General features: G+C 39.7%; 1 protein-coding gene across 1 annotated transcript in view; it reads right to left on the bottom strand.

The window, feature by feature from the left end:
- Positions 1-25,748, bottom strand: part of PLD5 (phospholipase D family member 5) — a 406,589-nt gene that overhangs the window by 119,695 nt on the left and 261,146 nt on the right. The window contains exon 5 of the mRNA XM_055323505.1: positions 14,762-14,889. Coding sequence (XP_055179480.1) covers positions 14,762-14,889 — 128 coding nt within the window. The remainder of the gene's footprint in view (positions 1-14,761; positions 14,890-25,748) is intronic.

The raw sequence follows: 25,748 nt of genomic DNA on the forward strand, positions 1-25,748 counted from the left end.
TGAAGGAAAGGCATCTGGCTTCTGAATCTTTGTGATCTGAATCTGCTTACTGAACCCCTAGCGCATTCAGTACAGCCTAGCACAAAGGAGATGCTAAAGAAATCTCTGCTGAATGAATGAATGAGTGCATGAGTGAATGAATGGGAATGACATTAGGGTGCAGCAGGCAAAGCAAGTTTTAGAGATGTCTGCTGAAAGCTCTTGGCAGATCAGGATGATAAACATTTGACTTCTGAGAACAACGTCAAGATCATTTGGTAAGAAGGCAGAGCATAATCCATAAATGCGGAAGTAAAAGGAGCAGTTCTCATCAGTGCCACGTGTTGACTATGTGAAAGGCTTTTGCAACTTCAAAGTCCTGACGCTCTTGGGGTGTTCCAGGGCCATGTGACTGCTGAGGTGGCTGTAGTTCGTTTGTTTGCCTGATATAAAACTAGCTTTTCAGAGTGAACACCTTAGCTCTTTAGGCTTGTGATTAACTTAGAAAAAAACAGTCTTCTTCCTAATTAAAGAAAGAGAGATGCTCGAGATCCATGCTCCCAAGATGCCAGTAGTCCCGTATGGTTATCAAGCATTCGAGATTTGGATAGGGCGAGCTGAGATGCACTCTGAATGTTAAGTGCCCACTGGATTCTGAAGACTCATGACAAAACAGTAAAAATATCTGCTCATTAAATGTTTTATATTGATGACATGTTGAAATAATCCTAATTAGGGTATTTGAGATTATATAAAATATATTAACATCAAACTAACTCTTCTTTTTTAGCAGAAAATTTTAAATTACATATATGGCTCTTATTAGTGGCTTGTAGTATAGATCTATTGGACAGTTCTGCCTTAGAGATCCAAATTGCCCAGAGGTGACAGCTGACTGCTCTAGGAATGAAGCCTTCAGCTGTTTAGATGGGCTGATCTCTACAATTTTTTTTAAAGATTTTATTTATTTATTCATGACACACACACACACACACACACACACACACACACAGGGGGAGGGAGAGAGAGAGGCAGAGACACAGGCAGAGGGAGAAGCAGGCTCCATGCAGGGAGCCCGACATGGGACTCAATCCCAGGACTCCAGGATCACGCCCTGGGCTGAAGGCGGCGCTAAACCGCTGAGCCACCCTGGTTGCCCCAGAGCTCTACAAAGTTTAAGGATACTTCTTGTGTCCTGAACAGGAAGCAATGAGTGGACAGTTTTCCCTCTTCCCATAGGGAAAGTTGTAGTTATCCTGAAGAGTTAAGGGCCTCTGAAGCTGTCTGGGAGGCATGTGCAGGACTCCAGGACGACGCCCTGGGCTGAAGGTGGTGCTAAACTGCTGAGCCACCCAGGTGTCCCTATATAGGGTCTTTCTGAATAGTTTTTGGTTCTTGCATTCCAGTTAGAGAAGGCTTTCAGATATCGCATTTCTAGGTCTTTGGGATATTAATATAAATGTGGGATGTTGTCACTGACTTAGACAATTATTAAGTAAAAAAAAGAGCGTACCACAGGCAAAAGAGTGTTATAGAAACCAGAGGTTTGGATTCCAGTCCTATCTGATGCCAACCTATGGAATCATTCCAGGACATTTTTCAATTAGCCTCTTAGAAACAGCTTCCTGATCTATAAATGAAGTTTCTAAAGCCATCCTATGTATTTCACAGCATGGCTATGAGGAATGAAGAAATCAAAGTTCATGGTAAATGTTTAAAAAGTATAAAGGTCTTGGGACACCTGGGTGGCTCAGTCAGTTAAGTGTCTGATTCTTGATTTTGGCTCAGGTCATGATTTCAGGGTTGTGAGATCAAGTCCCATGTCAGGTTCTGCACTGGGGGTGAAGTCTGCTCGAGATTCTCTTTCTCCTGCCCCTCCCCTCTTAAAAAAAAAAGGAAAAAAAAGGATCAAACTCTTACTGAAAATTAGAAACCTATTAACATCTGAATCTTTGTGTTTGGTTTATCTTAATCTTGCTTCATTGTGAAGCATGATTTCTCCCACAAGCCTCTGAGAATGACATTCAGACCCACCATTTCTAGTGGGTCCTCTACCCTAGGCAATTAATTCAAAAGTGTAAGAGTATTTTTAGGCTGTTTTAAGGTCCAAATATGGCACATTCAACTGTGACTGTAACAACGTAGAAGCAGTTGTACAGTTTGTGGGTGGGGGTTAAGGCTATCATATGAGGGATGCAAGGCAACGGAGCTAATTTTCTACATGCAGTTTCCAGGGGGAATTAAACTTCAGGAAAGGTTTTTAAGAATATGACAGTTATATTTTGGTGAATTCAATAATAAAGGACTGGAGTGACAGCTAATTATAATAAAAGATGCTTGAGCTGTAATAGTTGAAGTATGAAGAATGATTTATGGGTATGAGTAGTATTATCGAAAGTCATTGTATCAGGATAATGCATTCCAATTTTTTCCAATTAAAATATGAAAGCCACGAAGTAAAAAAAATGGAACAATAAAATCCACCTAAATGAGTCTTTTTAAATATAGTTGTTAAAATAAATGCATTTCTTAGGTCTGACTAAGCCCTCAAAGAAACCCAGTGAAACGTTTTTAATAACCTTTGGCTTTGGAAACAAAATTTGGAAACCTTTGGAAACAAAATTTGTATGTATGTATTCAACACGCTTTGCCAGTTACAGTTTTACCTCAATATTAAAAACAGAACAAAAAAACATGGTTTAAAGTGGTACTTTTCTGCATTTAAGATTTACTATCATAATAAATAGCATATTTTCACCCATGAAGAGGGCAATGTCAGAAATATTACTGAATTGTCATGGGCCAACTTTTGGGGGAGGACATTGCTCTGTACCAAGTCCAACATGTAGACTGAGTATGTGGCCCAGCCCTTGGGGCACACATACCTGAGCTATGTGCCCAAAGTCAAGGGGGGAAGCAGAGGTACTATGTATATAGTGAGCTGTGTGAAGTCATGATGATGGCAATGATGATGTTAGCACACACTTACTGGGCTCACAATGTGTCAGCTGTGATGAAGAAACCAGAGCCACGTTAACTCTTGTCTCTCTCTCCCTCTCTCTCTCTTTTTTTTAAAGATTTATTTATTTATTCAGGAGAGCCAGAAAGAGAGAGAGGCATAGGCAGAGGGAGAAGCAGGGTGCCTGCAGGGAGCCTGATGCAAACTCAATCCCCGACTGCAGGATCATGCCCTGAGCCAAAGGCAGACACACTCATTCGCTGAGCCACCCAACTCTTGCCATCTCTTAACACATGGTTCAGTAGTGCCACACCATTTTCAGCCTCCAGAACACTCCTTCTCACTGAATTCCGAAGAGGTTACTATTTAGCCTCTGCCCATGACAAGGAGCGTCTTCTCTCACGGGGCTGGTCTTGTCCATCACTGGAAAGCTTCAGTGTTAGCAGCTTCTTACTCATACTGATATAGGCTCTTTCTCCCAGAATTCCTAGTCTTTGATTCTAGTTCTTACTTGAAGTGACTTTAAGCCTCATATGGTTATTGAACATGCTCTCATTTGTTAATTCATGCCTCCATTGGATAAACAATTTTAAGCATCTAATATGTACCAGGCACTGAAGTAGGCACTGGGATTTCATGTATGAACCCACAGTTGGGTGACTCCCATCCTGGTCCTCAGAACTGGCTCCCAGACACCTTTCCAGGATTCTAAAAACTGTCTGGAGGGAGGCAGATGGCGGGAGTGAGAAATTAACAGGAGGGCTTTCTTCAGCCTGCAGAGACTGAGCATACAAATGGACAGTTGGACAGATCATGTACAAAACACAGATCTCTGACACATGATCTGCAGCAACCAGCCCAGAAAGCCAAAACAGAACTCCCAGGATTAGCTCCAAAATGGCCAGGACTTGATTAATGACTCTCCAGGTGTCCCCATTTTGCCCACTCTCAATTCAAAATCAACTGGAGGAAGCCAAATATGTATCCCTAACCAATCAATCGCACAGCATACCCCTTCTAGTTAGTCCTGCTACCACTCCCTCCAGCCAAGCACACCTGAAGCCTTCCCCTTCTTGCTCTCTGCCTGCCTAGAAGTCTCTACCAAATGCTTGTGGTAGCAGTTGATTCCGTCACTGTAGAGCTCTCTGAAGAAACAGCTTCTGCTTATTTTTGCTTGGGTAGCCTTCATTTATTTTCACACCCCTGTTCAATTTCCCCTTATTGGCACTGATCTGATTAACTAGCTAAAATCTCTTTAAGTCTGCTTTCTGAAAACCAAGGTTTTAGCTCTGTCTCCCAGATTTATGCTACATCTAAATCTGGCCAATTGATGGGACTCCTGGGTGGCTCAGATAGTTAAGCGTCTGCCTTTGGCTCAGGTCATTATCTCAGGGTCCTGGGATCTAGCCGCATGTCAGGCTCCCTGCTCAATGGGGGGATTGCTTTTCTCTCTGCCCCTACCCCTGCTTGTGCTCTGTCTCTGTCTGTCTCCCTCAAATGAATAAAAAAAAAAAATCTGGCCAATTGCTTCCTATGTATTTTGCCATTGGTAATAACACTGAGCAGCACAGGATATAGAATAAAAAGCCCCTCATACATGACCCTCAAGGAGCACTACCCACGTCACTGTACTGTTAACAAGGCCACACACTTTGGATATTTATGAAATTTTTGTCAAAGATCATAAATAAACACCAGTGCCTCTGGCTTTCCCTTGATCTTGATCTAGGTGGCTTATCAGGGAAGGAAAAGGGTTTCCTTGTCATGAGCTCCAAGGCTACAAGGTATAGAGCAGTAACCATGCTGTAGGTTCAGTGCTGGGTGTGTCAGAATACCCCATTCCATCCCTAACAATTGTATGGGGTTAGTATTATTGGTTTAATTGTAGAGATTAACAAACGAACAAAAACTTGCCCAGGGTCATAAAATTATAAAAGGTAGAAGGAAATTCAATGTTTGTCCTATCTGACTCCAACCACTATGCTATACTGCTAAGCAAGGAACTTGTAACAACCAACAAAAATAACAAGACCTGTTATTTATTTCTAAATCTAGATTTAGCCTGTTTTCAGAGGGGAAGTGCTCATATGACTATAAGCCAAAGGCCACATGGGGAAGCTACTTTTGAAGTATTGTACTGAATTCTGGCCATCATATTTTAAGAGGGACTTTAACCAAATGGGACTATGTCTAGAAAAAAAAGTGGTTAGGATAAAGATCTTGAGCCATGTCACATAAGGAGCCATGATAGAGATCTCAGATTATCATGCCATTTGGAACACATTTACTCAGGGGAGCCTGGGTGGCACAGCTGGTTAAGCATCTGAGTCTTGGTTTCAGCTCAGGTCATGATCTTGAGGTCCTGAGACCAAGCCCTGCATGGAGCTCTGCTCTCAGTGTGAAGTCTGCTTGAGATTCTCTCTCCCTCTCTTTCTGCCCTTTCTGCTCATGCTCTCTTTCTCTCTCTCAAATAAATAAATAAATAAATAAATGAATAAATCTTAAAAAAAAAAAAAAGAAAACATATTTATTTAGGAATTAGGGGCTGGAGGGACATATGAGGGAAAATTTTAGAAATAAATGTTTCATTTGGGAAAGCCCTGCTAAGCCCCATCTTAGCAAAGGCAAACAGAGGAGGGTAAATGATGCTTTTATTTCTTCACCTCATTGCACAAATTCAGACTATTTTATAATAGACAATAGGCTGCTTTGTAAGGTCTCCCAAGGGAGACTAGGGAAGAGATTTTCTACTTATGCCTTTTTGAATAATACCACCTGCCAAATCGGTACTTTAAAAATTATAGAAAATAAGCATGACTTTGTCATTGAAGTTGTGGTCTGCTAAAACATTTCCTTTGTAAGCATCTGGGCCTCCCACTCACTCACTTACTTCAGAATGTATCTGCACCTCAAATTGACCTTTATGAGCAGCCCAGATAATCTTCTAAATCAACAGCAGAGGAATTAATCCTTCTTTTGCTTCCATTCCACGTTGCCTAAGGAATATTAATTATTCTCTGTTGCCTTTCCACTTGAGTTGCTTTCGCTTTGGTTCGTTTTATTTTGTTTCTGACATCTAGTTACCTGTATTACCAATGCACCACTTCTGTGGGAGCCAAACATGTCCTTAGAAACTCATAAATTCTGGGGAGGATGTAGGCTCAGCGCCAGCTCTGAATGGGAATGACAAGACGTGCTACAGAACAGAGAACTCCTCCTGCCCACTGGTGCGCCCACTGGGTCTTCAAACTCTGCTTCCACCCTCTGTCCTTTTAACTCAAAGAAAAGGGGACAGAAGCCGGAACCAAAGACACTTTCAGAGCTCTTCCTCATTGTTAATGTCAGGCCACAACCTCAACCTTATGGAGACTTGAAAAAGAGTAATGGGCTTGGTGAGCAGGGATAGTGTGACTCTCGTCAATATCTTGCCAAATGGTTATTGTCAGGAAATTGTGGCTTGAGATGAGATCAATAGTTTTGAGGCAGTAAAGAACCATCACGATTCAGCTGCTCAAGATTTAGATAAAAAACATCAATATCAGCCAATCTCTTTCCTCTGTTTCCAAATGTCCACTGAACATCAGAACTGCCCCTTTCTCCTCATGTCCCCCATTTCTGTTGACAGGTTGGGCCTAGCTCCAGGTGCTGGAAACATGCCCGCTGTTCCTTCTGGCTCATTCCTTATGGCCTGTCAGTCACTATGACCCAGCTTTGCCAGGTCTCTTTGTTCCATTTCCTTCTAGCTCTCACAGTCACTGTCTGTTCTAGTCAGAGCCAGAGAATATCCTGTTGGTTCTGGTTCCAATATGTCCTGTTGTTTCTGTCTGGAAACAGGATACACACACACACACACACACACACACACATATACATACGCACATATGTATATACACACACATATATACATACATATATACAGATACACACACACACACACACATATATATATATATATATATATATATATATATATATATAGAGAGAGAGAGAGAGAGAGAGAGAGAGATTTATTTTAAGGAACTGGTTTGTGATTGTAGGGGCTGGCAAGTCCAAAATCCACAGGCCAAGCTGGCAGGCTGGGAACTCAGGCAGGGTATCTACATTGTCATCTTGGGACCAAATTTCTTCCTTCTGGAAACCTCAATCTTTGCTCTTAAGATCTGCAATTGGTTGGATGAGGCCCACGCTCAGTACAGGGAGTCATCTGCTTTACTCCAGTCTACTGATTTAAGTGTTAATCACACCTCAAAAGTATCTTGACAGCAACATCTGGACAGTTTGAGGAAACAACCGGAGATCAAGCCGATACAACTGACCTTCTCACCATCGTTACCCAATCCTGTCACTTCTCTCTTTGATCTTGACCACAGGCTCTCTGTTTCCCCCCTCCTCACCCCTCCACCCCACGTCCTCTGTGGAGGTTTCTTCCAGTTCTGCAGGTCCTAGCCCTGACCGTGATCCTCATGTCTGCTGTAGCCTGCTGGACTCAATCCACACACCCTGTACTGTGCCCTCTCAGGCCCTCCTGGGCTTATCCATATCTTTCCTAGCTTTATGTCCAAGGGCTTTGCAACTGGCACATGCTGGTCCAGCGAGAGATTGAGTGCAGATCTTCTGACGCACCACGCTGGTTCCCAGCTCCGTGTCTTTGCCCAGAATCCCTTTCAGTTAAGGTCAGATCAAATCCCAACATCTACCTGTGGTCTTCACTGTTTAGTCTATGGGGATTTTCTTTTTTCGGAGTCCCCAAAGTATTTGTTGCCAGCCCTCCACTTCGGCACCAGTGTTCATGGCATCTGGCGTGGAACCTAGAGGACCCCGACTCAGGACCCCATGCTTGGTGTAATTGCTCTGCTGTCACCATCTTGAGGTTCCTGCTAAATTACTATAAGAGGCCCCACATCTTCATTTGGTACTGCGTCCCACAAATTATGCCATTGCTTGGCAAATAACCTGGGTGGTCATGTTCACTTGAAGAATGCTTAAATATTTTGTTTTTCAAACTGGATTATAAACTTTGTAGGTTTATGTCATTTTTTTTCAGACCCTCTACCATGATTAGTGCGGTTCTCTGTTGGAGTCAATGTGCAATAACTCCGTTGATTACCTTTCCCACATGTAAGCCCCACAGATTGCCAATTGTCCAGTTGTTCTGTTGCTAAGGAGACAGAACCCTACAATTACCAGCTCTGGAATGTTTCTTAAGGTAGCATGTGTGGTGAACAGAACATTTGCCTGAGACTCCTAAAACCTGACAAAAGGGATGAGGGGTCTCCAGTAAGTGACTAGAACCTATCCTCCCCAACACAGCCCTTCACCTTAGTATTCCCATCTGTGAAGGGAGTTATCACCTTAGAACAGCATTTATGGAAATACAGAAACTTCAATGAATATTTGATCCATAAATTTAAGTGGCCAAACAGATTTAATGGATGTTCATCTTCTCCCACCATCTTAGTGATTCCCAGAGCATGTTAGCCTATCAATAGCTCTGAGGAGCCCCATAGTAAGGACACCTAATTAAATGAATCCCATAATTTCTCCCTCTCAGGGAGTATTAGAGTTCACCTCTCAGAGAATAGCATTTTCTAAGATACATCTTGGGAAACACTAGACTGATTTTTCTCTGAGCTAATTTCCAGTTCCAAGATTAATAGCTTCAGGGATTCTGGATTCCAGGGAGAGCCTGGGCCTGGTCTGCTCTCCCACCCAAGCTCCGGTGTAGGCCTGGGCACGCTGAGCTTCTGTGCCCACCACCCCTGTACGGGACACTGATGGTCTCCTTGCCACACGGTCACGGGGCTCCTGCATCCCACAGCAGCCCGAGTCAACATACTCCTTTTCAGAACAAAAGTGGACTAAAATTAAAATATATTATTAACAGTTCTATTCCTATTTGCTCTAATTATATTTGAAAATATTATTTAAAAATCTCCCCGCTGCAGAGTTGCCGGATTCTTGTAATCTATGAACCTATTGAATACTGCTTTGAACTCCCAGCTAGTATTCATTTAAGAGAGTATGTTCAAAAAGTTACAAAAGTAACCTTTTCTAAAGACGTGATTTTCACGTTTTCCTTCCCAGCTTCTCCCTCAACATCACACCTCCGGAGCCCTGTGGTTTGAAGGCTGCTGTGCCCTTTTCTTGCTACGTCACACACTGGTTAGTCTTTTGTTTGCTTTGTTAGTGCTGTATTTTGTGTTTCCTCCGTGGTGGTTTTAGGTGCTCTCGAGACTCACAAATCCAGACCCCCTGTGTGGAAAAGCCTGTGGTACTGTTCCCTTTCCTCCTACAGGATTCTCTGTGGTGGTGGATTGTAGGGGAGCACCTTGAACCGTCTGATGAGACAAATATCGAAGCACATATATTGACTCTCTAGTCTTTAAAATCCAACCCAGAGGTTGAGACAGTTTACAGAACTCAGGTACCAAGCAACAGTCAGTGTCCATCTATGGCCATCATGTCATCAGAGGTATGCAATCAGAAAGAGGTGAGTAAAGGGTTTCTTGAGGAACAGTGTCGTAAGCTTTTCTTAAAGAAAAGAGCAAATGAGATGAAATCTACAGCTTTGCTTCACAGCAAGATCACGAAAGAAAATGATTTTTCATAAGTATGATTTATTTTTAAAAATTATTAGTGGTGAAATAAGAGTGAGGAATTTAGACAAAGATTGCCAGGATATGAATTCTCATTTTACTACCTCCTAGAAGGTGACCTTCGGTAAGGTCACTTGATTTGTGCCTCAGTTTTTGCCTTTCTAAAATGAAGCAATAGTAGTATTATTTACAATGAAGGGTTATTATGAAAATTAAGTAAATTCATATTCTTTCAATGCCCAGAAGAATGCCTAGTACAGAGAAAGCCCTCAATACACTGAAGCTTTTATTATTAGTACTGTTATTTCTCCCACTTACCATATATTGAAGGCAATAATGGGTAATAATCTGATTGCACTAGAAAGCTTCATAAAATATAAACCTGATGAAATAGGTTGAATCTGACACTTGGAAAATGTATTATAATTCTTCATGTAATTGTCTGCCTCACACACAACTCTGCTCAAATGAAAATCTGCTCTAATGCATGGGGCCTGCTGAGCAGTGCTTTATGCCACACTGAGGCGGATCAAGAAAAATCCCACACAGTCAAGCACAGTTGAAAGGAAAACGAGTTCAAGGTAGGTGATTAAGTGTAATAGCGTGATCCCAAACACTATGGGGAAGGGTGGACAAGGTAGGAGACAGTGCTCGTGCGTCAGTGTGAAGAGGAAGGGAAGGAGAGGTGGGTGTTGAAAGAAAAGTTTTCAGTTCTATTAGCAGCTAACACACAGATGCAGGGGAGCTGATGGGATGCTAAATGCTCTTGCAGAAGAGTTTGAAACCCTGTCCTCTCCCCAGCTGTGTCTCCTCTTCACTCCCATCAAAGAATATAGTCTCTTCTAAGAAGAAAATGGGAAAAATTGTTAAGAAAAAAACAATGGTATTTATTTTAATTTTTAAGAGTTCGGCTTAGCAGGAAATGGCAACTTGTGTTGATGCTCACCCGTGTCTCAAATTGCTCGGAATGAAATGAAAGATACAGCCTCTACTGACTGGACTGTTGATCTAAAGCACATGAGGCTCATCTCCAAACGCCTAGTTCCTACACAGGTTAGAGAGTGTTTTGCTGTTTTATAGGAGAGATGAGCAACAGAATAGGATCTGTTCTGTTTTTATTTTTTTAATGCTATCTTCATTTGGAAGATGGTGATCATAACCACCCGTAAGTTGTCAGGACAAACTTCATATGTGTCAGGGCACATATGAAGTTATTAGCACACTGCCTAGCACACACACAGTAGCCTTTTGGAAAAAATGACACAAAGATTTCTTCCACTCACCTCTTCCCAATTCCCTGACCCTACTGGATTTTAACCCATTATTAAATTTACAACCAGCGGAAGAATGCAAATTTCAACCGAAGATATGTGCCCTGAAATCCCTGATGGCTTAAACATTTGCCACCAGTGTATACATTTTATTCCATACTGCAGCTTTTTTCCAGCCTACCCAGGGGCCTGTTTCCATGGATAGCTGATGAGTATGACCCTTCACCAGCCCTCTCCTTACAGGGATGTTTGGAATTGTTAAAAAAGAGGCAGCAGGCCCAAAATGGAGTCACTTATGTTAAATCCCATGTTAGCAAACCGAGGCGTAATATCAAACCTAATTGCAGTTTCAACCACCCTGGAATGTAATGTTTAACCAATCAGCATGGAATTACCTGGCCCAAGCTAGTGAAATAATCTACTGGATAGATCTCTCCTGTTTCCCTTAGGAAGGCAACCTTGCCTACAACAATTCATTCTTTCTAATAATTACCTTTTCCGCCTCCTTTCCACCTTTAAAAACCTTTTCTTTTGTACAGCCTGGCAGAGTTCATTTCTATTGCTAGGTGGGATGCTGCCCAATTCACGAATTGTTGAATAAAGCCAATTTGATCTTTGCATTTACTCAGTTGAATTTCGGTTACTTAAGAGAGAGCTGAGAACCTTTTCATGGGTTCCTTTCTGAATTTATGGTGGATCATAAAATAAGTTTGTTTTTAAATCCTGTATTGCACTTCTTCCATACTTAAGCATCATGATACCCAGTTATGTTTTTAAAAGTAAACATCTCTGGTATATCTGAACTGGTCTTTTGAAGGAAAGGAATCTCAGGAGTCCACTGTTATTCTTCCTCTCATTATGTGGCTTATGAGCTGAGAACAAAGCAGCCATGGGACAAGGTTGGAGGGACAGATCTAGAGGCCCAGCTCACACAGTGGCATAAAGGAGAGGTGGCAATTCTCCTTACTGAGAAGGGCATTAAATGACTCAAAAAGAGATGGTTGAACTTTAGCAAAGGAACTTGACTGTGAAATAGAGAGGTGGGTCATGGCCCTTTCCCACTTTGCCCTCTGACTCGTGGTCAACTTTGGTCTTCTGTGTAGGTGAAGGGAAACTTGCTACCACTGCAGAATGTGTGAGCAAACAGAGATCTGAGATGGCTTCAAGTCTTCTCTTGAGTAACAGGAAATAACTTGCAGCCCATCCTTCATTTGCATTTACCATGTTTAAAGTGGGGACTATGTCACATTTCACAATGAAGATCCATGTCTAAATGACTACACAGGTAAGGAATGAACATTTAAAAGATCGACCTACTTTTCTACAAAACAAACAGCATAAATCAGAGACAAAGGAGTAAATCTCAAGCAGGGAAGCAAATACATGAATATTTTATGTCCATCTGCTTAGGGAGATTATAGATAATTTGCTCGAAAATTCGAAGAAAAGTGGCATTAAATCTCAATAATTCAAACCTCATTCAAATGGAATTCCCAGAACTTTAAACTCTGTCAATTTATATCACTTAATGACAAAGGAAATACAATTTGGTGGTAGGGAAATGCATCTTCTAAAAAAAAAAAAAGGAAGAAAAGAAAGCAAATGATTCTCAAGTTAAAAACCATTTAGCATAAGTTACATGTAATCAATATTGTTACAGAACCAATTTTATCTATTTACTTAAAAAGGCCCAGCTGAAAATTTCTAGGCAAAAGATGCTTACTGATTAGCAAAAGATAAACTCAGATATTTCCATAAATTAGGCTATTTTTCTCTGAATACTCTGAATTAATGAGGCTTTAATACTCTTCTAGCCTTACTTCTTGTTTCTGAGGTAAGCCAAAATTGCTATAATCTATCATCTATCTATCTATCTATCTATCTATCTATCTATCTATCATCTATCTATCTATCTATCTATCTATCTATCTATCTATCTATCTACCTACCTATCATCTATCTATTTATTTTAGAGATAGTATGTGCTTGCAAAACATGGTGGTAGAAGGGAGGTGCAGAGGGAGAGAGAGAATCTCAAGCGGTCTGTGGAGACTGAACGAGCTCAGTGAGGCGAGCCTGACATCATGATCCTGAGATCATGACTTAAACCGATATCAAGAGTCAGACGCTTAATTGACTGAGCCACCCAGGTGCCCCTAATCCATATTTTTTTTATATCTATGTTTGAAGGGCCACCAGAAATGAGATGTACTAAATCAAAATTTATATTTTTCATATCAGAATTAATACTGAAAAAATTGTCTTAAAAATTTAATACTGAAATCTAATTCTGGATGCAGGTCTACTTATCTTTAAAACAGAGACAAGAATAGTTTTTTTCCATCACAGGATCACTGTGAGGCTTAAATTACGTAATCCACTTAAATGGCTTATAGCAGCACCTAGCATACAATATACAGTAGTTATTATTGTTGCAATTATTAATTGATACTATTATTTTGCTAAGAATTGTTTTTATATCAGTAGATAGCACCTTCAAATTCCTGAGAAAATATAAAATAAGCAATTGGATGGTGCCTTCATCCCAAAACTGATCAGGAAATGTTTTTCCATGGTCCCTTCTTGCTGGAGTGAGACTGTCTCCTTAAAAACAATAGTTGTTTGACCTTTGGGACTAGATGACTCTGACTAGCCTTTAAATACAAAACCAGGAAAAACCACCTTAGATTAGTGGTACTTTGACTCCACTCTATCTATTCCCTTGAATACTAGTACTAGTACTAGTATTTAATTTTAGTATTCAGTTTACCCACTGTATATTTATTTTACACTTGACACTCTTACTTGCCTCAACCATAAAAGAGAAAGAATACAGTTTGCATGCATGGAAGGTGGCATGTTAAGAAGAAAAATAGGACAACAGTGGAAATTGGAAGGCAAATGGCGAATTAGCTTGAAACCAACAGTACAAATATGTTACCCTCCATCAGAGTTATCCTATGGGATGGTGTCTTTCTTTACAAGTTATGGCCCTTGTGTCTGTCTGCACATCCATGCTTTCTTTCCCATAATAAATGCAGTATAATTCACTTGGTAATTTCAGTCATTTGAATATTTATTTATTTATTTATTTTTTTAAATTTTGTATTTTTATTTTTATTTATGATAGTCAGAGAGAGAGAGAGAGAGAGAGAGAGAGGCAGAGACACAGGCAGAGGGAGAAGCAGGCTCCATGCACCGGGAGCCCGACGTGGGATTCGATCCCGGGTCTCCAGGATCATGCCCTGGGCCAAAGGCAGGCGCCAAACCGCTGCGCCACCCAGGGATCCCCTCATTTGAATATTTAAAGAGTGTAGAATGCATGGTTAACTCTTCAGTATTCCTACCATGCACCCAAGGATCAAGAACTTCCAGCCATCAGTTGACTAGTGGGAAGAAGCTGATTTGTAATGCTCTATGGATCACCTTGACACAAATAAATACCTGAAAATTAAAGACTGCTCGAGTGTATCTTAAGATACTTGAAGTGAATTATTTGCAAAGAGGAGGTAACACTTTCATGTGAAGATTTATTCAAGGAATAACCCCAATAATTACTATTAGCAGAAGTTACATTTACATGTAACTTCCTAATACTACCTATAGTGAATTTATGTTTTCATAGATTCATAGATTTCATAGATTATGTGATCTCATGCTGAACATTTAGGCTTGGATAATATAAACTACACACCAACCTGCTCTACAGAATCTGGAGTAGCATCTGAATTACCAGAGCACCGAAACAATGGCAGCATTTGGCGAAGATGATTCTGTCAAAGAAATGGTTCTCACTTTATATTAAATGGAAGTGAACCTATCTAAACCACACAGTTAAAAAAAAAAAATCAATGCTGTAGGTTTTATGTACCACAGACACAGTAGAGGGGTGCTTTATGGAGCTGGGAGCTTTGATGCTGATGGAACTCTGAGTTTGTGTAATATGGAAAGATTACCTGTCCCAGTGATTGCCAGTCCAAGCCAGCACTGCCGATGTAAACATGCTGTTTGTCCACGATCCAGAAGGAGGACTGCAGCCGGCCCTTGTTGTATGCGGTCATGTTCATGTATGTCACCTCTGCTCCTGGGGGTTCAAGGACATCCTGGTCAGCCTGAGCATCAAGGCCTTGAACTTGCAACTAAACATCTACCACAACAATACTCATGGCTTGCAATGATCACAAGTGGCATTCAGGGCAGCCAGATATTTAAATTAGTTTGGTGCACAGAAGGCCCTCGAGGAGTGACTTTGTTCTCAGAGGAATACAGATGGAAAATAAGAACAAGAATTACATGGACACCTGTGCAGAGGAGGCTCTAGTAGTGACAAGAGCCAAGTCAGATGTGATCCGATCCCAGCTCCGTCATTTACCATCCAGATGGTGAGATTCGTGCACCAAGCTCTTTTAGTTTTGGAGTAATTTTCATACAAATTTGCAATCAAATGATTGTCCTGTTTCGTATTAAAGCTCTCCTTAGCAAGAAATTGGCTTTCTTATACTTTCTATATGATATTTTCAGGCTTGACCCTACAGTTACTTTTACTTCTTCATTTTCCCTCTTCATAACTTATTTTGGACTTGGCCTCCTCCTGGCCTGTCTTTATCTAATGGTTCTTAATTTAAGAAATGATTATTCAAGCCTTACAAAAATCAATTGTCATGCTGTTACCTATTGCTACCTCAGGACTATGCATTTACAACTTCTCAAAGAGAGCATATAGTCCATTGAATGCAATTAAATCTATGTATTTGTTGTTTTTCTGAGTTGACAAAATGTTAGTTTCAGGTGTACAACTTAGTGATTCAACAAGTCTACACATTATGCTTTGCTCCCCACAAGCGCACCTACCAGCTGTCACTGTGTGATGCTATGACAACACCACTGACAGTTGTTCCCTAGGCTGTGCCTTTTATTCCCATGACTTATTTATTTCAGAACTGGAAGCCTGAATGCAATTAATCACTTGACGGGATGAGCACTGGGTGTTATTCTGTATGTTGGTAAATTGAACACCAATAAAAATTAATTTATAAAAAAAAAACTTTAAATGCAATCAAATTTAAATAAAATCACCTTTTTTTTTAAGAGAGGGAGAGAAGGGGAAAAGGGGCAGAGGGAGAGGGAAAGAGAGAATCTTAAGCAAGCTCCATGCCCACCGTGAAGCCTGACACAGGACTCAATCTTACCAAAATCAAGACCTGAGCCAAAATCAAGAGTCAGACACTTAACTGACTGAGCCACACAGGTGTCCCTTAAGTATATTCTTCTAAATTTCTACTTCTTTTAAAAAAAAACAGTCCTCTATGCATATTTTTAATGAAGTACACTATTTTGTTTTCAGATATTCAATATTAATGAAGAGGATGTATTCTGGTGGTCCACTTCATTGTCAGAATCTTCATTAGCAGAGGAAGATGTAACATCCCATGCATAAAGATATATTCCAGATTACTAGAAAGAAGAGTGGTGTATGCTATAAGCTTAACCTGTTACTCTTGGGAAAAGAAAGGTAAAGCATATACTTGGCCCTGCAGCAGGAGGATGGCAAGAGAGGCCATGCGGCTGGAATAGGACTGAGGGGAAGCAAGCCTACAGGCATAGTCTCATCCAAGGAATGGTTATAGGCCCCAGAGGAGGAGCAGTTGGGTAGAGCAGGGTCTGAATGTCCAAAGTGGGTAGTTGCCACAGCAATTATGAAGAGACCCACATGTGCACGGATGCTGTGGCATCCGCCGTATCCCCCAAAGACACAGCTGCCAGCACTTCTAAGTAGATGAAGAGCAGCATGTTTCTTCAGGGACGTAGGAGTATCCCATGGCTTCAGTCACAAACTGGTTTAAAACAGTAGAAACCGATTGTCTCTAAATTCTGGAGGTAGGAAGTACACCTGCAGGGGGAGAACCTCTCCTTATTTCTTTCCAGCTTCTGGCCAGTCTCTGCTATTCCCTGGCTGGCAGCTGCTTTGCTGCCACTTCCACCCCTGTTGTCACATTGAGTCTTCCCCTGTGTATTTCTGTTTTTTCCTATACTTATAAGGACACTAGTCTTGTTGGATTAAGGGTCCTCTCCACTACCATGTGCCCTCATCTTAACCAATTATATCTCCCAAAATCCTGTTTCCAAATCAAGTCACATTCTGAGGTACTGGGGGTTAGGTCTTTAACATGTCTTTTTGGGGAGACACACCTCAATCCAGTACAGAGATCAAGGCCACTTTGACTGGCCATGCCCTTCATGCCCACTAGGCTGAGCAGCACTGAAGGAAGCATCTTCTCATCTCTAGAAAAGAATGAAGGTGACCTTGGCATGTGTTTCGGATTCTACCTTCAACAGGTACCTCCAGGCATGCCTTCACCTGCCTTCACATTCTGACTAGAAACAACTTTAACCTCTGTGACATTGTCTGGCTCTTACCTCTTGGCCTGGGACACTGTGCCTGAAATTTGACCCACAGTCAGTTGCTACCTGGCATTGGATTGTTTTTTAGTTCTTAGATCCCTATCTGTCCTCATTCAGGTCTGTTGCAGCCCCGACTGTCCACTCAAGGGAACACTGAGCCTATCTGAGGGGGGCCCACTGACCTTTTCATGCCACACTGCACAGCCACTGCCCTAAGAGCACTGCATTAATTTAACTTGGCAGGTTAGCCTAAAGAGTGTGATTGTGTAATGCTCTAGCCAGAGCCTCTACAGTTGGAACAGAAGCTTTCCTTCAGCAAATGTTTACTGAATATTTAATATACACCAGCTACTGTATTATGTGAAATTAGGAACACAAGACCTAAAGTGGCTGAGTCAAGTTCAGGTATACAAAGTGTAATATTTAAAATGACTGGGATTGTTGTGGCACCTGAGTGGCTTGGTCATTTAAGTGTCTAACTCTTAGTTTTAAGCTCAGGTCACGATCCCAGGGTTGTGAGATTGATCCCTGCATCTGGCTCTGCACTGGGCATGGGTCCTGTTTAGGATTTTCTCTTTCTTTCTCCCACTGCCTCTGCCACAACTCTCCCTCTCAAAAAAAAGAAAAAAAAAAGATTACTATTTAGGATTGTTCAGACAGCAAGGGGGCATCGAGTACCTGAAAGGTCAGGAGAGAAGTCCCCATCTCAGGGAATTCCAAGTGAAGGCCGGCACAAAAGACATTAATGGCTTCACATTTCTGCCTGGGACCAGGGCCCCCTGTGCAAAGGCCTAGGGAACTGTGTGCAGAGATTAAGCAACATGTAGTAACAATCCTTACTGAACACCAAATGTGCCCAGCACTGACACAGTTGTGCTACAGCAATCCCACAGGGGATGTTGTATTTTCCCCATTTCAACATACAACAAGATACTGAATGAGGTATCATAAATAAACTAAAAATATTTGATTACGCAGCTGGAAAAATGTTTGCCTGCATATGGTTTGTGGAATATCACTTTCCCGTTAAGATGATGATGATCTGTTTTTCTATCAATCTACCCTCCATCTATCTCTAAAAATATACGCCTCTATCTTAATTTATACCTAACAGATATATAGTCATACCCAACATGTTCCTGTTTATTACATGCATATTATTCAATGTTTAGCTTAAAATAATTTATTTTATGTGCATTTAAAATATCTTTGTTGATTGGTTACAAAGACTATCCTCATCCTACTATCTTTTTTATGTATTAAAATATGTTTAAAATCTAATGTTCTCTGAGTATAAAACATAATTAATCACTAACGTTTTTAGTGCACAACTTAGTGCAGAAGTATTATGTGCACAAACTAGATTTGAGTTTATTTCCTAGTGTTATGCTAAAATTTTGAAGATTTATATATTTGAGAGAGAGAGAACACTCACATGTAAATAGGGGGAGGGGCAGAGGAAGAGAATCTTCAAACAGAGTCCCCTCTGAGCACAGAGCCTGACATAGGGCTTGATTCCACAACCCATGAGATTATGACCTGACCCAAAGATCTGACACTCAACTGACTAAGCCACCTGGGCTCCCCGATGTTAGCAAAGATGGTTACATACATTTTTATGAAGCCGTCTTTTAAATATTACAGACTTATAAGATTATAAAATATCTTTAAAAGCTGGTTTGACTCAAATGAATACATCTTTTTAACAGCGTTGAAAATGTAATGACTTAAACGCCGGGACACAACAAATACCCACCATTTGCTTTGACGTGGATGGAACTGGAGGGTATTATACTGAGTGAAATAAGTCAATCAGAGAAGGACAAACATTATATGGTCTCATTCATTTGGGGAATATAAAAAATAGTGAAAGGGAATAAAGGGGAAAGGAGAAAAAATAAGTGGGAAATATCAGAAAGGGAGACAGAACATGAGAGACTCCTAACTCTGGGAAACGAACTAGTGGTGGTGGAAGGGGAGGTGGGTTGGGGGGTAGGGGTGGGGGTGACTGGGTGACGGGCACTTAGGTGGGCACTTGACGGGATCAGCACTGGGTGTTATTCTATATGTTGGCAAATTGAACACCAATAAAAAATAAATTTATTAAAAAAATTAAAAAAATAAAAGATTCTTAGGCTAAAAAAAAAAAGAAAAAGAAATGTAGTGACTTAAGTTTGATTAACCAATTTTTGTTTTCCTAGATTTGATTTTTAATAGGAAAAACTATTCCTTCAGCCTGTTCACAGCTCATGACCCACTGTGCAGAGGCCCCAGGATGACAAAGAGATGCTCATCAAAGGAACCATGGCACACCAGGGCCACTGGCTAGCAGCTGCAAGGTGGGGAGGGGGGCTTCTGAATCTCTGGAGACCCTTCCATTTCAGTCAAATCATCTATTTGTTTAACTGATGGTTGATAGGAGTTATTAGCAATCCCAAACAGTGTTTCTAGATGCCAAAAGTGATAAATCAAAAACATGCCCTTGTTTTTATAGTTGCTTATAAAATACTCTCATGATATGTAAAAGGTCCAATTAAGTCTTTAAGAAAGTTACAAGCATGCTACCATGGTGGTGGTGGTGGGTTGGGTCCTAACTGGTTACACTGATCAAGCTGAAGTGGTATAGCCAGTCCCCGTGTTTTATATCCTTCATGGAAAAGTAAGACATTAAAAAATCAAGAAATCCCAAACTGCGAATTACAACTGCTTTAAGTTTTAACAGAGATGCTCTGCTGAAATTTAAGACAATACACCCCTGCTTTCAGGGTGTTTGCATCTTCACAATTTTACCAAAATTGTTATTCTTACCATATTAGCCAGAAAATATTGTTACTTTATTTTGTGCATAATTACAATGAACAAAATATGCCACTGAAATTTATTAATAGAGAAAATAAAAACAGTGGCTAAAATTTATTAATTAAAATTATTTAAAGTAAAAAATATAATATCACAATGAATTGGAAATTAATACTAATTAATTAATTGGAAATTAATTAATTGGAAATTACTACTTTGGAGAATCAAGTTGACTGCATAAGCATACATTTACAAAATGTGTGTATTCTCAAAAGCCTTCCTCTAAGAAGACTGGACAGCATTAAATTTGCTTATCATAGATGTGTCCCATATCCCATTTAGTGGAATGGGTAACCATCTCACCTATAGCATTGCTTTTTTTCAGAGACCCTAATTTGCTTTATCATCAGAGTACCTTATTGTGTGATGCAGCTGTGGATGACAAAGCCATTTCTACCTTCCTACACTGCAGACCCGTGGGGACCATCCTTCCAACTTTCCCTATTACATGATTTTGAGGACACGACTATGTTTGTAATCTCTTTCACTATCATCAACCTAAAAATCTGTATATTCAAGATTTGATCAGAAATAATTTCACAAAGTTTCCTGGGTGGCTCAGTAAGTTAAGTGACTGATTTGATTTTGGCTCAGGTCATGATCTCAGGGTTGTGAGATTGAAATCAGGTCAGATTTAAGATTCTTTCTCTCCCTTTCCTCCTGCCAGCCCCCACTACTCGCATGTTCTTGCTCCCTCCCTCTCTTAAAAAAAATCACGAATAAAATTAGACATTTCTTGAACAGTAGTTAATTCATCATCTCATTCCAATCTAAAATTGCTAAAGAATTATTTATCATTTCGATTTGGAAGCTCCAGGGATGTGTTCTCTCTAGATTAATATAAAACGAGTGTTCTCAAAATAGAATGTTAGGGCTTCTGGAGAGGTTTAGCCTTGGAATGTTCACATATGCTTACACATAAGGAAGATGACTCTAAGGGAAAATGAGCAACTTTAGAGGACATCTGGTTGATAAATTTAATTTTTAATTTTACTATGGATAAGAGTTAAATTCTACCTATGCTTAGATTTAGATAGCACAGATGTATTTCCCATATATCTAGCAGCTCTCTTTGGGTCTTTCACATGGAAGGGAGACAAAATCTTCACAGGATATTTTTGTTAGTGTTAGATGTAGATGAGATGTGCATCATTTCTTTCCAGGCAATATCCTCTTCTTAGAGTGCCAGATGCACCCACATGATGCAGAATAAGATGGTCAAGGTACCATGTAAGACTATTTAGTCTCTATTTGACCACAGTTAATTAGACTAAGTGTAGACATCTGACCTATGCTGAGCCAATATGATATTCTCAATATATCTTTTAAGATTTATTTATTATATTTATTTATTTTTAAGATTTTATTTATTTATTCATGAGAGACACACACAGAGAGAGGCACAGACACAGGCAGAGGGAGAAGCAGGCTCCCTGCAGGGAGCCCGATGTGGGACTCATCCAGAGACTCCAAGATCACACCCTGGGCTGAAGGCAGCACTAACTCGCTAAGCCACCTGGGCTGTCTGATATTCTCAATATTGAGTCACAAAGTAAGTTAGTGAAAAGAAGCTGTGCTGGAGAGACACACAGATGGAGGTTGCCATGACTGTCCAAGTCCACATGAATGAAGAGAAGACAAGCTTTAGGGAAAGAGCAAGAGATACTGAAGGAGAGGATTGAAAAGACAACATCCCTCCAAGAAAGGAGAATGAAAATGAGCCAGTGAGGGAGGATAGTATGTGGTAGTCCCATCCCCCAACAAAGCATCACTTCTTACCCTGAGCTCCTCTCAATACCTAGAATAAATTCCTTTTTATTTAAGCTGGTTTTAGAAGGGTTCTGTTTTTCTACTAACTTATTCTTATGATATTAATCAGATGAGATTGTACTTTATTTTGTGCACACATAACTCTGGAAGTCTTGTGGGCTTATATTTTTAATATTTGACTAAAATATTCTGCTCTGGCCTAAAAGCTATGTAATTTTTAGTAAGAACCGGTTACCCAAATTGCAAGATTAAATGTTTCAAGTTTTGAAGATTTAAAATAAACATCCTGTCAAAATACTCATCATAATGACACAATAGGAAGTATGCTAGTATAGCATGGTTATAAGTAAAAAATAAAGTTCCAAATTCTTTCTGAATCATCACGATGAAGATCAAACAGAAACTCTGTCTTCAGGTTTCTTTCCAGAAAGTCACCTGCTGCAAGACAGCAGCTTTAGGACATTTTATGATATAACATTTAAATATTCAAGAGAATATATGGAACTTATAATAATGAAGCACCATATACAAATGGACACCTGTGAACCTTCCACCTTATATTACTAAAAATCAGAACATCACCACTCTGATTAAAGCAGTACTTCTCAATCAGTGGTGATTCTCTTTCCCTGCCCCCAAGAACATGCAGCAATATCTGGAGGTGTTTTTGGTTGTCACAATTAGCAAGTCAAGTGCTATTAGCATCTAGTGGGGAGAGTTCAGGGATGCTGAACATACTGAAATACACAATCCCCCACAACAGAGACCTAACCTGCCCAAAATGTCAACAGCCGCTAGGGTGAGAAATCCTGCCTTAACATCTGTGTGTTTATGTTTGATCCCCCATCCCTGCCACTTTCCTCTGATGCAACAACTCTTCTGAAACTAGTGTTTACCACTGTCTTATTCTTAAATATTTTTATCATATGTGTACCTATCCTTAATAGCATTATAAAAATGAGTCTATCACCAGCTTTTGAACAGATTATTAATGAACCCCAAGTGTATATCAAGAGGAAATGCATTAATATCAATAATTATAGATTTCTGGAAAGGTTTTCGGATGTATCCTGAAAGCAAAATTTGTAGCAGAAATTTGTCTTATCGATCAAGCACTTCTTCTGAATATATTTCTTTGTGTGAGCAGTGAAAAAGGTCATAGCCCATTTTGGGGAGCTTTAATAAAGCCAGCACAGTTTTACCAGTTTAATGAGTAACATTTTGGAATCCATTGAGCTTAAAGGCTAAAGGGAACACCAAAGGGTAAAAGTCAGCTGTTATGACATATGTTCTGCTTTCAGATCATTCAGTGAGTGATGTTCACAAAAACTGTAAGATAATCAGTTACAAGTTCTGCTCATAAAAAAAGTGAATCTTCAGGGCATGTTTCATTTTTATTTTTAACGTCTCTATTCAAATATTGTCAAAACCATGTTGTGGAATTTTTCATAGGTTGCCTTTGATACTTTGCTTTTAGTCCACAGGTTCAGACTCAACAGGGGAGCTTCTATGTGTTGTCTCTTCCCTCCCTATTATTTTTTCTAAGGTTAGAATATTCTGCTTCTAAGGAAATTCTGTGCTTTGACTATTGCCTCATAGTTTAACAGGCAAGCTATCTATAGGAATGGCTGATTTAAGGAACCATCAAGCTTAAAATTAAAAATTATGCTTAAAAATAAAACTCGCTTAAGTTATACTTCCTTGATTACCCATAATAAAGAAAAATCCCACACTCAAAACAGATAAGCAAAAACATGATCTACAATGGCTCATCACTTATCCTAAAACATGGTAAGTTCTAGAGGTTGATATCCAGAGCAAATGCTTTGGCTTCCTCTCTCTAATGCCTCTCTGCAGAGTTCAAATGACTATTTACATGGACACAACATGGAGAGCAGGGAATGAAGACTGCTTGTAAGGCTTCTGTTTTGGTGAGGGTGCTCATTGGAGGCCCATCAGAGCCCAGTGTTGTTACAGTTCTGAGTGGATGGTGACCTGGTAGCTTTGGAGGAAGTTTGCTTTCTTGGCAAAGCCCGAATCACTCTATTTACCTTATCTTACTGCTCTAGTAGTGACAGAGGATCCAGAGCGTAATCTGTCAGGCTTTGGAGATAACAGGCCTGCTTATGTTGAACACGGCATTTCATCTAGCACAAGTTGACAGCTAAGAGAAAGCATGTCAAGTATAAAAAGCATATGGCTATCGTTGAGGCCAATTAAAGGAAGAAACAGGGATTCTTAAGGACATTTGAGAGAGATTTCAAAAGAATAATTTGAGAACAAGGAAGTGTTCTTAGAAATTAAAAAGATCCAAAATACTAATTTCATGAAGGCAATGTACTAAGGGACTGGTAAAGCTGAAAACTGAAACAGTGATCTACAAGTTCAAATGCAGTAGCTTACAACATAAAATGAACCTAAAGAAATGGAAGTAAAAATTGGAAGTACATTGACATAGCTCAGGAAACTCATTTCTTTAATACAAACATTTTGATGATTTTTTATTTTGTATTTTTCTGTATTACTTTGATCAATATATAAATGAAACAATCATTGAAAAGTTGATGCATGAAAGATCTATTGTGGGAGCTAATATCTTAGTCTCAAAGGGAGGAAAAAGGATGTCTCAAAGTAGAAAAAAAGTATGATAAATGTGAGCAGGAAAAAGTATGAAGTTAAAAGATTTTCCTAAGATACTCAAAATCCAATTATGAGAGTTCCAGAGAGAACCAAAATCAGACAGGAAGAAGTTATACATTAGATTATGAAGCAAAATTTCCAAGAACCTAAGAGCATACATTTTATTTTATTTATTTTCAAAGGGTATACATTTCTAAATGATGAAAGTCTATCAGTCCCTGGGCAAGAAATAAAAAAAGACCCAAACAAATATGAAAACTTTTCAGAACACTAAAAAACACAAGATCCTAAAAGCTTTCAGAGAAGGCAAACTTATAGAAATGATAATATACAGAAATTACTAAATATGATTTATACCAGATACTTTAACAGTAATGACAAAGGCTAGGAAGTAGTCTCAGAGTAAATACATAGGTATATCTCACAAAGACTGGAGAATGGCCTCCACCATAATGAAGAAAGAAAAAAGAAAAATAAATGTAGAAGATCCTGCATAAGACAGAAGCAAACCAAATTCCCAACAGGATGGTGAGGACATGTCCCTGTATAATAGGCCCAGAGTGCTTGGGGAACACTCCCCAGGTTGGAGCTCAAGGGAGGGATCCACAAAGAGTATCTCCAGGAAACAGTAAATAGGATGTACAGTATACTTGATGTGTCAGATTGTGGTAAGGGTATGGGTTAGAGTTTTGAGATGATTTAATACAAGTTATAGATTATGAACGAAAATGAAAAAAAAAGGTTGCACAAGAGGAAATGTGATTGCTGTACATAGCCCAGTTGTTAATAAAATTCAGTGAAAAAAGTAAATACTGACTTAACAACAACAAAAGATGATAGAATGATAAACTTCTACTGGGAGTCTCAGGAGAGAAGAAGTACATGCTTATTGTGGGAGGGGACAGCAGAGAGGGGAAGGAGTGACAGGAGACAGGTAATGACTCATATTCCACACAGTAATTAAGCAGGTAATATGTGAAACAAAAAATCAAGGGGCACCTGGATGGCAGTCAGTTAAATGACTCTTGGTTTTGGCTCAGGAGGTGGTCTCAGGGTTGTGAGTTTGAGCCCTGCATCATAGAGTTTGCTTGAGATTCTCCCTCCCTTTCCTTCTGCCCCTCCTGCTCATGCTCTCATGCTTTTTTTCTAAAATAAATAAATAAATAAATAAATAAATAAATAAATAAATAAATAAATAATCTTTTTCAAAAATCAAGAAATAGCACTACAAATAGGTTACATTTAAAATGAAAGTAATACTAGAAGATACAG

This window comes from Nyctereutes procyonoides, unplaced genomic scaffold (assembly GCF_905146905.1).
Source record: "Nyctereutes procyonoides isolate TBG_1078 unplaced genomic scaffold, NYPRO_anot_genome, whole genome shotgun sequence".
In the NCBI taxonomy this organism is placed as follows: domain Eukaryota; kingdom Metazoa; phylum Chordata; class Mammalia; order Carnivora; family Canidae; genus Nyctereutes; species Nyctereutes procyonoides.